The sequence below is a fragment of the Protopterus annectens genome, chromosome 12.part0 (assembly GCF_019279795.1).
Source record: "Protopterus annectens isolate FY-2018-M chromosome 12.part0, PAN1.0, whole genome shotgun sequence".
In the NCBI taxonomy this organism is placed as follows: Eukaryota; Metazoa; Chordata; order Ceratodontiformes; family Protopteridae; genus Protopterus; species Protopterus annectens.
This window is the reverse complement of record NC_056746.1, coordinates 248884732-248900005: the sequence shown is the minus strand read 5'-3', so window position 1 is coordinate 248900005 and position 15274 is coordinate 248884732. Positions and strand designations below refer to the sequence as shown.

The following is a 15274-nucleotide window of genomic DNA, read 5'->3' as shown; positions in this document are numbered from 1 at the left end:
ATTCAAATAATACCTTGCATTCAAAAGGAATTTTTGTGGTGGGCTCAGGAATGTCACCTAAACAAGGGACTCTCTGTGACCCGGCCAGAGGCGAGTCAGATTTTAACGACAGATGCCTCAGACAAAGCTTGGGGAGCTCATCTAAATGGAAAGTGGATACAAGACAAGTGGCCTGCCAGACTACAACATCTACATATCAACATGAAGGAGATGTTAGCAGTCCAGTTTGCATTAATAGCTTTCAAGGAATTACTTCTTCCAGGGCAGGTGTTGAGTCTAACAGACAACACAACTGTCATGTGGTACATCAACAAGCAAGGGGGAACGCATTCTTATCCTCTATGCAGGCAAGCAATGATTTTGTGGGAGACTGCTCTCAGTTTACAGCTCAATCTTCAGGCAAGGTTTCTGCCAGGAGCACAGAACTCCTTAGCAGAGGTGTTGAGCAGACGAATTATGGATCCCCACGAGTGGAAATTGGATCCTCATGTATTTCAGAAATTGACAGTGTCATGGGGAACTCCAGACATAGATCTGTTCGCTTCTCCACTAAACCATCAGCTGCCAAAGTTTTGCACAAAAAGGTTTCATCCCACAGCTTGGAGAGTGGATGCTCTTTCTTTCAATTGGAGCAATCTTCATGTGTATGCCTTTCCACCTCTGCCTCTCCTCCCAAAGGTACTTCTAAAGGTCAGACAGGACAAGCCAAGGATGATTTTAATAGCTCGATTGGCCTCGACAGCACTGGTACCCATTACTGAGAAGTCTGGCACGGAAGCCTCCATGGCCTTTGCCTTCGATTCCACACCTGTTGTCACAGGAGGACAGCCATTTGCTCAATGTCAAGCTTCACTCTCTGCACCTAACAGCCTGGCATATTCTGTTTTGAACCATAGTGGGCCTCCACTTCCTCAGCAAGTTTTGAATGTTATTTTGGAAGCTAGAAGGCCTAGTACAAGGAAAGTGTACGCAGACAAATGGAAGAGATTTTTATTTTGGAGTGCAGCAAAGATTTTGATGTTTCTGAGCCTAATTTGTGTGTGGCTCTTCAATATCTTACTGAGTTACTAGACAAAGGTTTGTCTTTCTCTTCTATTAAAGTTCATGCTGCAGCAATTTCGGCTCACTATGATTGCGACCCACCATTGTTTTCTCATCCTTTGTTCAAGCAATTTCTTAGAGGGGCAAAGAATATAAGACCCCCACGAAGAGCTCCTACTCCTGCTTGGGATCTCAATTTTGTGTTGGAGAAACTCACTCTACAACCTTTGAGTCTGCAGCTACTTCTGAGTTGAAATATTTGTCATGGAAGACTGCTTTTTTGTTGGCCATTACTTCTGCAAGAAGGGTTTCTGAATTGCAGGCCTTTATGGCGGTTGAGCCTTTCTTGATTTTCCATAAGGATAGGGTATCATTACATACTAATCCTTCCTTTATGCCTAAGGTGGTTTCTAGTGTGGCTTTAAACCAAACTATTCATTTGCCTACTTTTTATGCAAATCCCCAAAATAAAGGGGAAAAGATTTTGCACACTTTAGATGTACACAGGCAGTTGCGTTATTATTTGGACAGAACTAAAGGGTTCAGGCAGTCTCAGCAGTTGTTTGTTTCTTTTGCTTTGAGTTCTCAGGGCAAGCCTGTGTCAAAACAAACTATTTCTAAGTGGATTGGGTTTTGCATTGCTTTCTGTTATTCCCATCATGGCAAGGAGATTCCAGCTGGGATTAGGCCTCATTCCACTAGGGCTACTGCCACTTCAACTGCTTTTTTGAGGGGAGTAGCAACCAAGGATATTTTGGAGGCAGCTACTTGGAGTTCAGTGCATACTTTCTCTAGGCATTATCACCTGCCACTTTACTCTAAATCCAGGGCTGGTTTTGCCACTGCTGTTTTGCAGGGCATTTTGGCAGCTCCTGCTTCCTTGTAGTTAGCCATCCTCCCTTACCTCTGCTTTGGGATTCTACCCAAGTGTAAGGACTGCAGCAATGTGAGATGAAGAACATAGTACAGTTTTGTACCTACCATAAATGTAGATGTTCGAAGATCCACATTGCTGCAGTCCACCCTCCCTCCTTCCCCTCTGTAGTTAGAGGTGGTTGTGTGGGTTGGGTTGTACATATTGTGTATATTGTATATATTGTACATATAATTAGTGCAAGGGTGGTTGGTTGGTTGTTTGCTGTCTTTTGGTTTTGACCTTTATTTTTAGGGTCTTCTGACATCTGGGGCAAGAAAAGACTGAGGATATGACGTCGGTCATGCGCATTTGTACCCTGACGTCCTGATGTCAGTCAAATGCGCCTTGACCGACGTCAGCCTTATACTTTGATATTCGGGCCGACCGAGGACAGCGGACTACCCAAGTGTAAGGACTGCAGCAATGTGGATCTTCGAACATCTACATTTATGGTAGGTACAAAACTGTACTTTTCCCTCCCTCCATCCCCCTTTTTTCTCCTTTTGTTACCATTCTTCCTTGTTCTCCTTTCCTTACAAGGGACATAATTGTATTTTCCATTGGTGGGGTTCTTTCACCAGAACCTGGCCTCCTACTTTGGGGGCTCCTGACAGGTTAGGGCAAGAAAAACTGATGTAATGGCATCGGCTGCCTTACTTTATACCACTGACGACCTGACGTCAGTCGTCAAGCGACAGCAGCTGATGCAGAAATACTATGTCTCTGGTTTTTGGGCCGGCCGATGGCTACCGTGGCAGGGATATCCCAAATGTGATGACTGCAACAGTGAATACACTCAAACATCTACATTTATGGTAAGTGTACACAACTGTACTTTACCTGGACGACACAAGAAATAAGCTTTCTTATGGAGTTGATACATGAATTCACATTGTGTTATATCTCAAGTGTACATCCAGTCATGAGTTTAAGACCTTGAAAGGAAAACAAAAGAAAGGAATGCCATGATGTTCATCGTGTTTCACTGTTGCAGTCATTACACCTGGGTTATCCTGCTGGCAGGCTACCTGCAGTTGGCCTGAATTCCATAGTCTAGGTCCGGCGTCAGTTGTTGTCGCCTCTTCCCTGATGTCAGTGCGCCAGGGGTATAAAAGATGCAGCCGATGCCATTTTCTTCAGTCTTTCTTGCCACGCAGTGCCCGAAGCAAAAGCAGTTCGCAAGTGCCGGTCGGCCAACTCCTGAGATTTTCAAAAACGAATTTCAGATCCGAAGTCTTTATTAAAGCTAAGTACCTCGTTGGGGAAACTTTTTTCTTGCTCCAGTCCGATGTCAGAAAAAGTTAACAGTTGTATTTCTTGTGGGAAGTAAATACCTCATAAGGATTTTCATTCTTACTGTATTCCTTACCTAGGCCCTGATCACAACGTTGCTAGCTGTCGGTTTTGTGATAGATTTAACCAATGCACTATTAAACGTCATTACGATTTTGCCTTTCATTACTTTGGCCGAAGATTCAATTATATAATGCCGTCGGAACAGCCGACGACCGGAGTTTATAAAAAGTGCAAGGAAAAAGAAAAGGACAAGCATCTGAGGTCCAAAACTGACGATGAGGCTTCCGCTAAGCCAGTCGCCGGTTCTCAATGAGGCACTTTCGCAGCCCCTGGCGCCCGCTACCTCAGAGCCACAGGCCGCTGATGACTCCCACGTGGAGCCAGCTAGGCCTCTGGATACTCAAGGTATTGGACACTCGGAAACTATTCCCTCAGATGGGTCCAGAGCCGCTGAGCAGGCATCGGCTTCTGAGGGTGTTTTCAGACCTACACAGTTACATGTAAAGCCTACTTCAGCTTCCAAAGTAAAGACTAAAGCAGTTCTAAAGACAAAGAAACAAGTACAGCATTCTCCTGGACAGACTACCATGCCTAAAAAACAGATGCTCAAAATGGCCGAAGACCTAATTACCTTGATCAGGGGTTCCCAACCCCCTCCTGACAAGAGGCCTAGGCAAGAGACAGAATATGAATCTTCAGATCAGGTTTCCATTTCCTCTGACTCCTCTTCTGAACAGGAATACTCTCTTCCTCCTTATGAGGATTCTGATGCTGAAGAATCTATCCCTTCAGCCTCACCGCCTGAGGATTATTATTTTGGGAAAACCCTCCACTGGGAGAGTCAAGACTACTCAGAATCTAAGAAAAGGCTTAGAGATTTTCTTTTACTACTTCAGCAAAGGTCTTTGGCTATTCCTCCTGTGTTAGATATTGTAGATGATGTATTTTCAGAGTCCGGACTTTCTCCTGACTCTTTACCGTCTGCCCCTGTTAAACCAGACAGATACTACAGGGTTCCAGATTCACATAAATTTCTTTATAAAAACCCTGCTGCTGACCCAGAAACTATTTCTCAGGGTCCCAAAGGGGTCAAGGCTTCTACTGCAAAAAACCCTATCCCCTCTGATAGAGATTCAAGGGCACTAGACAGATGGGGAAAAAAGGTTTACACTCTGCTACTTTGGCTGTGAGGGCTTTAAATTGTCAATTTCATATGCTTAAATATCAGCAATACTTAATGTCACTGCTAAAACAGAAAATGTTGTCAAATTCTGATTGTGCAGAAAATAAGGAAATGCAGGATTTATTGCATGCATCTGAACAAGTGGGAAAGCATACATTGCAATGTGGTTTTGATTCTCTGGAGGCCTCTTGCAGGGCTGCAGTTACGGGTTCTGTCATTAGGAGACATGCTTGGTTAAAGGAACAGAATCTGCCTGATCATGTTAAAGCAAAATTATTAGATGCTCCATTACAGCATGATACCTTATTTGGTGTTAAAGCAGAGGAGGTGTTGAAGAAAATGGAGGACAAAGCGAAATCTATGCAAACAGTAAAGGATTTCTTACAGGTACAGCCACCCAGATTTAGCAGGAACTGGCCTGCAAAGAATTGGTCCTTTCCAGTGTCGGACAGACCACAAAGAGGCAGATACAGATGCACCAGAGGCAGATCCCAGCCCCAGGGCTCATACAGGCCTAAACAGTGGGGCGCTTCTACCTCCAAAAACGGAGAAGACAAATCACAGCCATACAGGAAACAGTCCCAATGACTTTCCTCTGCCAGCACCAAGCACTTATCTTTTGGCAGCCCCCTTAGGGGGAAAACTAGCACTTTTTTCCCAAAATTGGCACATAATCACCCAGGACCAATGGGTCTTGAGTATAGTGTCCCAGGGCTACAGGTTCCACTTTCACACCCTGCCAAGGGCAAAAGGTATGCCAGAACTGCCACACAATCAATGGGCAGAGGCGCAAAAACAAGTTTCATCCCTCATGGACATGAGGGCCATTCAGCATGTACCACAGCAAGGAGTTTATTGAAGACTTTTCTTGGTACCCAGAAAAGACAAAGCCTGGAGACCAATACTGGACCTGTCTATTCTAAATACATTTCTGGACGTTCCAAAATTCAAAATGTTGACTCTGCAGCAGCTTCTGCCCATGCTGGGCAAGAAGGCTTGGCTTGTAACTTTGGACCTAAAAGAGTCATTCCTGCATATTCCAATCAGACAGTCTTGCAGAAGATACCTCAGATTCATAGCTGGCTCAATGCACTACCAATTCTCTGCACTGCCCTTTGGCTTATCTACTGCACCCAGGGTCTTCACAAAATGCCTGGCACCAGTAACTGCATTTTGCAGACAGAGGAATTCAAATATATCCTTACTTGGATGATTGCCTTATTCAAGCAGAGAACAAGGACATTCTACTAAAGCATCTGGCGTTTGTAAAAATATTACTAATTTGCCTAGGGTATACAGTAAACGAAAATAAATCAAAACCAGTACCCTCTCAAGAGATAATATTCCTGGGTGCAAGCTTAAATACAACTGCCCAGATGGCTTATCTCACGCCAGACAAACAAAGGCAACTGACTTCTTACTTCAAAATGTTGGCAACAAAGACCCAGTTATCTGCAAGAAAAATTCTGCAGGCTTTGGGCTTCATGGCATCCTGCATTCTGCTAATTCCATATGCCAGACTGCATATGAGGAAACTACAGTGGTATCTAAAAAGTGTTTGGACTCAACATTGTCACAGCCTGGAAACATTAGTTACCCTCATTCCTTGCCTGCAACAGGAGTTTCGATGGTGGGCACAGGCCTGTCACCACAACAAGGGACAGCCATTCACCCTACCCACAGCCAGGCAGTCAGTAACAACAGATGCTTCAGATTATGCCTGGGGGGGCCCACATGGCAGGAAAATGTATTCAGGGCACATGGCCCACAAGCTAAAGGCATCTTCATATCAATCAAAAAGAGATGCTAGCTGTTCAGAATGCCCTGACAGCTTTCAAGGATCTGCTCCATCCAGGACAACTACTGATAAGAACGGACAATACTACAGTCATGTGGTACATAAACAAACAGGGAGGCACTCATTCCTACCCCCTCTGCAGACAAGCCATGACTTTGTGGGACACAGCATTGACTTACCAGGTACACTTGCAAGCACAATTCCTGCCAGGAAAGAAAAATACTCTGGCAGACGAATTAAGCAGAAACATCACGGATCCCCACGAGTGGAAACTGGATCCACAAGTCTTCAGCATGATAATAAAGAAATGGGGATGCCCAGACATAGATTATTTGCCTCCCCTCACAACTGCCAACTACAGAGATTCTGCACAAGGATGTATCACAAGCAAGCATGGAAAGTAGATGCGCTGTCATTCAGCTGGAAAACCCTAACAGTATATGCCTTTCCTCCTCTGCCTCTCCTCCCCAAGGTACTCCTAAAGCTCAGTTAAGAGAAGCCAAAAATGATTCTGATTGCTCCGGACTGGCCTTGCCAGCACTGGTACCCAATCCTAAAGTGCTTGTCTCAAGGCCCAGCCTGGACATTGCCTCTAATTCCTCATTTACTGACCCAACAAAACAATCAGTTCTTGTACAGCCAACTCAGAACCCTAAATCTGGCAGCATGGCGGATAACGTAGCCATTCAGAACACACCTCTCGCTAAAGCAATGATGGATGTTATTTTGGAGGCCAGGAGGCCCAGTACCAGAAAATCTTATGCAGAAAAATGGAAAAGATTATGTGCTTGGAACCAGGCACAAGGAATTGACACGTTTGTACCAAGTATTCCTCAGATTTTACAGTACCTAACTGAGATGCTGGACAAAGGCCTATCCTTTTCATCAATTAAAATCCATGCCTCTGCCATTTCAGCTCATTACAATACGGAACCACCAATTTTTTCACATCCGTTGCTAAGACAGTACCTCAGATGGGCCAAAAACATAAGACCTCCAAGGAGAGCACCAATACCTGCATGGGACCTCAATTATGTTTTGGAAAAACTCACACTGCCGCCTTTTGAGCCAGCCAATACAGCTGAAATAAAGTTCTTATCTTGGAAAACAGCTCTGCTCCTAACAATAACCCCTGCAAGACGAGTCTCAGAGTTACAGGCACTCATGGCTGTGGAACCTTTTATCATTTTCCATCCAGACAGGGTTTCTCTGAGGGTGAACCTGATGTTTATGCCCTAAGGTAATGTCCAATCTGGCCCTTAACCAAACCATTCATTTGCCTACCTTTTATCCAAACCCACAGAATAAGGGTGAGAGACTCCTGCATTCTTTGGGCATACACAGACAGCTATGCTTCTACTTGGACAGAACTAAAGCTTTCAGAAAGACTGAGCAACTCTTAGTAGCATATGCTGCAGGATCACAAGGAAAGGCTATCTCAAAGCAGAGTATTTCAAAATGGATAGGCCACTGCATTCATTTCTGCTATTCACAACATGACAAATCAGTGCCTAGGGGCATTAGGCCTCACTCAACCAGAGCAGCAGCCACTTCAGCAGCCTTCTTCAGAGGAGTACCAACCAAAGACATTTTAGAGGCTGCAACTTGGAGTTCAGTGCACACTTTTACCAAGCACTACCACTTACCTCTCTACTCTAAATCCAGAGCAGGCTTTGCCACTGCAGTTCTGCAGGGCCTTATAGCTTCTCCTAATCCTATTTAGACCCAGCCACCCAACCTCAGCTGTGGGATTCAACCCAAGTGTAATGACTGCAACAGTGAAACACGATGAACATAGTATAGTTGTGCACCTACCATAAATGTAGATGTTCGAGTGTATTCACTGTTGCAGTCCAGGTTACCCACCCACCATCCCCCTTTTTCTTTGCTGGGACTTATCTGTACTTCTCGATCCTATACAACCTGTGTGGTGTATTTGCTTGTAGATGAAGGAAATGTTTATTTTTGTGCATGCATACTTATTGGCATAATTTTCAGCCTACCAATTTGGGGGCACCTGACATCTGGGGCAAGAAAAACTGAAGAAAATGGCATAGACTGCATCTTTTATACCCCTGGCGCACTGACGTCAGGGAAGAGGCGAAAGCAACCGACGCCGGACCTAGACTCTGGAATTCAGGTCAACTGCGGGTAGTCTGCCAGCAGGATAACCCAAGTGTAATGACTTCAACAGTGAATACACTTGAACATCTACATTTATGGTAGGTACACAACTGTACTTTATCATATGTGGAAGGGAAGAACCTTAATCGTGTGACCTGTGAAGGAGTGATAGCATATTAAGTGATACTTTGAACTCCTCTTTTAGTTAAGTTTGCTGTTAGCTGTTCTGGCTTGCCTGATTCAAGATCAATTCCGTGTAGACATTTTAAAAGAAAATAATTAGAACCGAGTATCTATATACAAAAAAGCAAACCATTATATTGCACTTTTTTTTTTATTATTATAATCTGAATCTGTCAAAATCGTAAAGCATTTTGTTGTCAGTACATTATTTTGTTCTTTAACTGCAACTAGTAGACCTGTAATCCTGTGGGTTACAAGTTTATTTGCCTGATTTCTTTTCTGTTTTTGTTACATTTCTTTTGGATTTTTATGTAAGTGTGTTGCTTTGTTCTTTAGCTGATATAGTTTTTAAATTGGTAGTAGGCCTCAGCAGTAGTACACAGCCTAAGTGGCAGCATGGTTGTAGGCTAGCTCCCTCTGCTTCCATCTGCCTTGTTAGAGAGCCATTCTCCCAGCCGGTCTGCTTTCTCTTGCTCTTAGTTATTCATTCAGTTCTATATGTAATTGAGCCTTGGGTTTGCATTTGGCCTTTCTGGCTTGCCTGGAACAGGATCACTTATGTGGAGACTTGTTTAAAAGAAAATAAGTAGATCTGAATTTCTCTACACCAGGGAAGCAAACCGCTATGTTATTGCTCTTGTTTTATTATAATATTTTAACCGAATCATTTTAAAGCATTTTGTTGTAGGTACATTAATTTGTTCTTTAACTCCAACTGTAATCTGTTTGGATGCAAGGTTTTGTATCTGATTTCTTCTCAGGCTTGTTGCAGTTCTGTTGGATAATTTTGTAAGTGCATTATTGTTAGATTTTTCCTCAGCCCTCCCTTCCTAAGGTTTGACATGGTTTTCAAAGCCAGTGTCTCTTGTTTTCTGTCCCTTGAGGTAATTTGACTATCAAATCCCTCCCTATCTTCTTTTACTGCTATTGTCAGTAAGCACAAAATGTCATTCTATCAGCTCTTTAAGTACTTTTACTTTCCATTGTATATTATAGATGCATAATGCTGAGTGCCCACCCAGTGACCAGTACTGCTCTTTTAGTTAACTTCCCTTACTGTAAATTGTCTCTTGAAACTCATCCCAGGCTCATCTCATCTGTTTGTACTGTGGGAAACTATTAGATCAAACTGAGAGTACTAAAGTTCAAGTTACTGGACTTATCTTCCTGCCTGCTTAGGGCACTGTGCATTATGCAGTATGTAGAAGTTTCAAATCTGCTCATCCTAGTGTTCTTATACATAGACTGGGTTTCTCTAACTACCAGCCCAAAAACTTCTAGGATAAGTACTTCTGTGTTTCATATAGTTACTGAAATAGCTGTGCACTTATTTTGACATTTATTGCAATTATATTATATTGACTTTCGGCTGTTAGGGGTCGCCACAGCGGAACTCCAGCCCGCTCATGATTGGCAGTGGATTTTTACGGTGCCGAGTTGCCAGCCCGATGCCCAACCTTCAACATAGGCACGTCCATTCACGCTCGCACCTACCTGCATGTCTTTAACATCACTCAACTGTGGGGAGGACATGCAGACTCCACACAGAAGGCGCTCCAACCGAGAATCAAACGGGAGAACCTCTTGCTGTGAGGCTGTAACGCTAACCGCTGCACCACTGCGGCTCACATCAGAATTGCTTTGGTTAAAATCTAGTGAGACAAGAGGAAGAGCTAAGCCATTTCCCGGCCTATGCTTGCTTGAAGTGCGTTATATTGTGCTAATTTGCTGTTCAGTGGTCTTTTTTTTTTTTTTTTTTAATTGTTCCTCTGCTGTCATAAGTTGCCTCAGTTTTCCAAGGTGCTGTTTGTGGTGCGGTCTTTTTTGTTTTTTGCTTTGCAATGTATAGATGCAGGCACTTAGAACCATAACTTTGTCTGTATGTCCTACTCAAGAAATTGAGCATACTTTTGATAGTAATTGCACAAAATGATTTGTTCCTTTTCAGGGGTATACTTGTATTGTTCATCGTAAGCAGATAGCACTTCAGATAAGTAACTCCTAATATCATAGGTACTACCTCCCCGCCAGCCAACAGTAGCAAGCAGTTGTAACCGTGGATCTGTATTTTCCAACTGTCTCTGTAGCCAGCATGGTTGAAACGGGCAGCCTGAGACAATTGAGCAGTTGTTTGTTGTTCACTGACAACCATCTACTATTTGAACAGTCTGCCACAGTGTGTGATATGTAGTTATATAGATGCTATTGTAGACAAAGCTGTTACCATGGTAGGATCCCAGTTATTCTCACTAGGAGTAATATATAATTTTCAACCATGCACCAAAAGGAAAATTGTCTAGTTTTAAAATGTCCCACAAGGGCAGCCAGCCTAGTACTTACCTGTGAAACAGTACAAATAACAAGGTTGACAGAACCACACATCATCACACTAAACAAATCTCAAACATTCTCAGATCAAACACACAGACGTATATCTGCTGATGCTATAGCAGAAGATACAGCCAGTCTAATTACAGATAAATTCAGCTCCAGCCCCCCCCCCTCCAGCATTTTCACATCAAATACCCACCGTCATCCCCTTCTTCAAGTCTCCCAAAGACAAGTTCTCAAAGCAGTATCTAAGGACAAAAGCACTTTGTGTGGCCTTATAACATACCAGGTTGCCCTGTTTACCAGCCTAAAACATGAAATGTCAGACCCGCTTCAGAGGCTGTTCAACATTTGCCTCAAAACAGGCTTTATACCAGAAGAGTGGATGACAGCAACAGTCATTCCCTTGCACAAAGGAGGGGCCATAACAGAGCCGGGTACTTACAGACCCATAAGCCTGACCAGCCTCATCTGTAAGGTTATGTAAAGCATCATTATGGAAGTAATAAATTAAGGTATAGATGACCTACAGAATCACATCCAAGCCCAGTTTAGCTTTTTCAAGCTTAAGTCCTACCTATGCAACCTGGTTGACTTATTCAAAGAGGCAATGGACAAGGGCACATCAGTGCGCACTGCCTGTCTGGACTTTGCAAAGGTATTCAGCACCATCCCACACTCTGGTATTATAGGTAGACTCTTCCAGCTAAATAATAACACCTATGTTAACTTGATAGCTAGCAAACTGGCTCACAAATAGAATACAGAAAATAAGGGTGGAAGGTTATAACGCCTCCAAAAGACCTTCTCACTAGCTGAGTTCCCCATGGTTCTGTCCTTGGACTTCTTCTGTTTGGTATTTACTTTTCATAGGTCAAATGTAATGTTAAAGGATTATGGTTGATCCAGATTTATAGATGACTGCAAACTGGGTGCTGCCATAAACTCCCCAGAGGACATCATGATACTACAAGATGGTCTGTCCCAAACATATAGTTTGTGCAAAAACCATGGACTGTAACTAAGTGTGAAGAAATGTATAATTGAATTGTATTCTTTGGCAAGTCCTTTGTAAATGTCACATTGACAAGCACCCCTGAAAACTGATCCCATAGTTAGAGATCTGGGAACCTGTGTTGGTAATGAACTGTTCTTTGATCCCCAAGTATCCACTATTGTAAGGAAGACCTTTTTCATCGCATAGCTTATATCGACGGGTATGGTATCCAGATCCAGGGATGTAATTGTTCCTCTGTCCTCAGCGCTCATTAGGATGAACATTGAGTATAATGCCCCTTTTGGTATGTGTCTGGCAAACAATTATTTGGAAAGACAGCAATGCTTCCTCACAAAAAAAATAAATAAATAAAGAGGACTAAATCATAAAAACTGTAGATTGCCTCAAAGCCTTGTCTCTCTTCTTAGTATCATACTAGCTACTGAGAGGTGACCTCTGCTTTCCATACAGAACCTCAACAAACCTTGTTCTGTCAGACCTATTACACAGTCAGAAGTCCAGTGGTATCAGAAACACCTACTGACGGGACTGTAATCTTTGTTGCAATGTTAACAGAACATGCTGGTGGGATAGATATGCGTTACAGAGAATACAATGTTTATAGAATCAACTTCTCCAAGTAAATTTATTACTATTTTCAAACATAGCTTGGATGAATGGATGGTTATGTGCAGATTCACCTGTGATTTAGCATCAGTGACCCTCATGGACAGAGGAAACATGTAAGTACCCAATATATGCTTGTGCTGCCCATCTGTGGTGGTTCATACTTGTGTGGCCTGTCTGTGGAGAGTCATACTGCACAATGTAAGAGCTAATTACCATGGGAATATATGAATAAGTTTCTTAAGATCCTTACAGATTAGTAGTCTAGTACGTATTTATGAACCTTGTGATTGTCTTGTTGTTGGCCCTCTGAATGATGGTCAATAACTGGTGACTATTTATATGCCCATATTCCTTTAGCTAGGCATAGGGATATTGACTTTGGGAAAAAGTTGGTCTGCTTCCATGTGCATCGTATTAGAAAAAATGTGAACAGCCAATCAAGAAGATTCAGGAAGGATACTCTTAACTGTTAATTCAGCACAAAGGGGCTTTCTCAAAGAACAGCTGATAATGCGAGTATCATACTTCTCAACCTCTTAGCATAAGAAATCTGGACAAAGCCTGAAATGTAGGGGGGATTAAGGCGGAAAAATAGGGACAGATTTTAAATACTGCACTTATAAAAGTTGTTAGAAAAACAGGATTTGTGTTAGCTTGCATTTTTTGAAGGATCTGAAGGCTAAAACTCAAATGTATGTCATTATTTCATGATTTCAGTTCTCAGTGATTTGTCAGAAAACCACAAATTGTTGGAGGAACTGGCTGAAAATATGAGGCCAAAATCTGGACATTCTGCAAAACTGTGGACAGTTGAGCGGTATGGTGAGTATTCATGTATCTGTAACTTAAACCAGTCCTCCTGACTCTGAAGTAGTGTGTAATCAAAAAAGAGCAGCTTTGCTATTTCTTCCTGTGGGGATTTTGGCCACCTTCAATAACACTTTTTTCCCCTTTCAACTGTAGTTACTCGGGAAAAGAAACTTGATCTGGAAAAAGGACAGACCCAAAGAAATGTCTTCCTCTGTAAAGTCATAGGACCTCGAGGCACAGGAAAGTCTGCTTTTATGCAGGCCTTCTTGGGGCAAAATTTAGAAGTAAGTAATTTCTTTCTTTGATTTCTTTGATCTTTTCTGATGATTTGTCAAGTGCAGCGCCTTGTTTGTAGAAATAACTCAGATGGCCAAGGAAGGTCCAACAACAATTGTATTTGAAAGTACTTCTGTGAGTGTATTACATGTGTTCAGTTTCATACAATGGTTATTCCCACAGGCAGCTAGACTATTCTTCAAGCTCTGTGGTATTTAGTAAAACATCTTTTAATTGTGTTGTAGTTTGCTTTTACTCTTTTAGAAACAGCAGCTCTGCTTTATGCGTTTGTTGCTGTTTTCATGCCTTACTGAATAGTGTAATTTTTCAGAAGTACTCTACTAAAACTGTGTGGATGGAAGGTAGTCATTGAGGACTTACATATAACATGCAGTAGGTTTCTGAGCTGTGCTTTTGACTGTTGTGTACAAATTCTCAGGCTCTCACCTTATTACACATGACAGGCTGATAAAAACAGATCTGATGTCATTTTCATTCATTCCTCAGCATATAGGTCTCTGATCCAACATGGCCAATCTCGTTAGATTCTTGGATCCGACTCTCAAGCTCCTCCCTTTACCCACAATGGTCCTGACTTGCCAGATTACCTCAGATCTCATTTACCACTCTAACTATTCGGTTGAGATTGCATTCTCTCAAGCTCTAGGGTGACTTGCTAGGTTTTGTGAGTAGATACAATTTATTTTTTCTTCCTGTTTTCTAATATTTAATATATATTTCTGTTTTGCCTTCCTCCCTTTGCTCTTACTTACCTTCCGGTTTCTGTTTAGGTAACTTTTTTGTTCTGTTGTTGGTACTAGACCTTCTTTCTACCATTAGAGATTCTTTTCTACCATTGTTGATGGTTATTTTTATTTCTTTATCTTTCCTTTCTAATATGTATTAAAAAAATAATAAACCTTTCTTTGTTTAAAACATCTGTTAGAGTTTCTCTCTCTTAGTTTTCCCTTGTTGTTGGCTAGAGTTTGGTTTTTGGTATGGCTGATAAGCCAACCGGTTTTAAGAAGTGCACTTCCTGTGGCCATAAGATACCCAATTCTGATGCCCACAGGGAGTGCATAAATTGTTTAGGGCCCTTTTCACTTACAGGTATTGTGTGAGATGAATGCAGGCTTTAAGTCAAGGGTATTCAGTGATAAGCAAAATAAGTTGGTCCTGAAGGGTCTTTTGCCAGCTTCTTCCTCCTCTATTGCTTTTACTTCTGGGGCTCAAACCCTCGCTAAAAAGCCTAAGCCATTGGAACCGAAGGAACACAGGAAGCATTTTCCAGCTCTGAGTTCAGAGCCGTCCTCCAAAATCCAAAAAGTGTCTGAACCGACACCTTCGGATCCAATAACCTCTGTGGTTAGGTAACCTCAGATCCAGACCCCGAGATTTTCTCCAGAACCTGTCTGTCCCAGACTTCAGTCTCCATTTCTGCAGGAGACTCCTAGGAAGTTGTCCCATCTTCCTTCCACAGCTTTCTTCACTCAGGTCCTCCCATAGTCTTTCCGATGCCGACGTGGACAGGATGAAGAGAACATTTCTTAGAGCACAAATCCAGATGGGGGTGTTGCCTGCTCAGTCTCCCATCGGATCCGTGAGCCTTCAACTACCTTCACACCCTGCTGTTACTCCTCCTCTGATCTGAGCCATAGTTTTGGAGCCATCAGATCAAGGGCGCAGAGA

At 42.6% G+C, this 15274-nt stretch overlaps 1 protein-coding gene across 1 annotated transcript in view; it reads left to right on the top strand.

Moving 5' to 3' along the window:
- LOC122816485 (mitochondrial Rho GTPase 2-like) overlaps nucleotides 1-15274 on the top strand; it is a gene marked incomplete in the record, with an annotated part of 1688264 nt that overhangs the window by 1271626 nt on the left and 401364 nt on the right. The window contains 1 exon segment of the mRNA XM_044089310.1: nucleotides 13463-13593. Within this exon segment, the coding sequence (XP_043945245.1) occupies nucleotides 13463-13593 (131 nt within the window).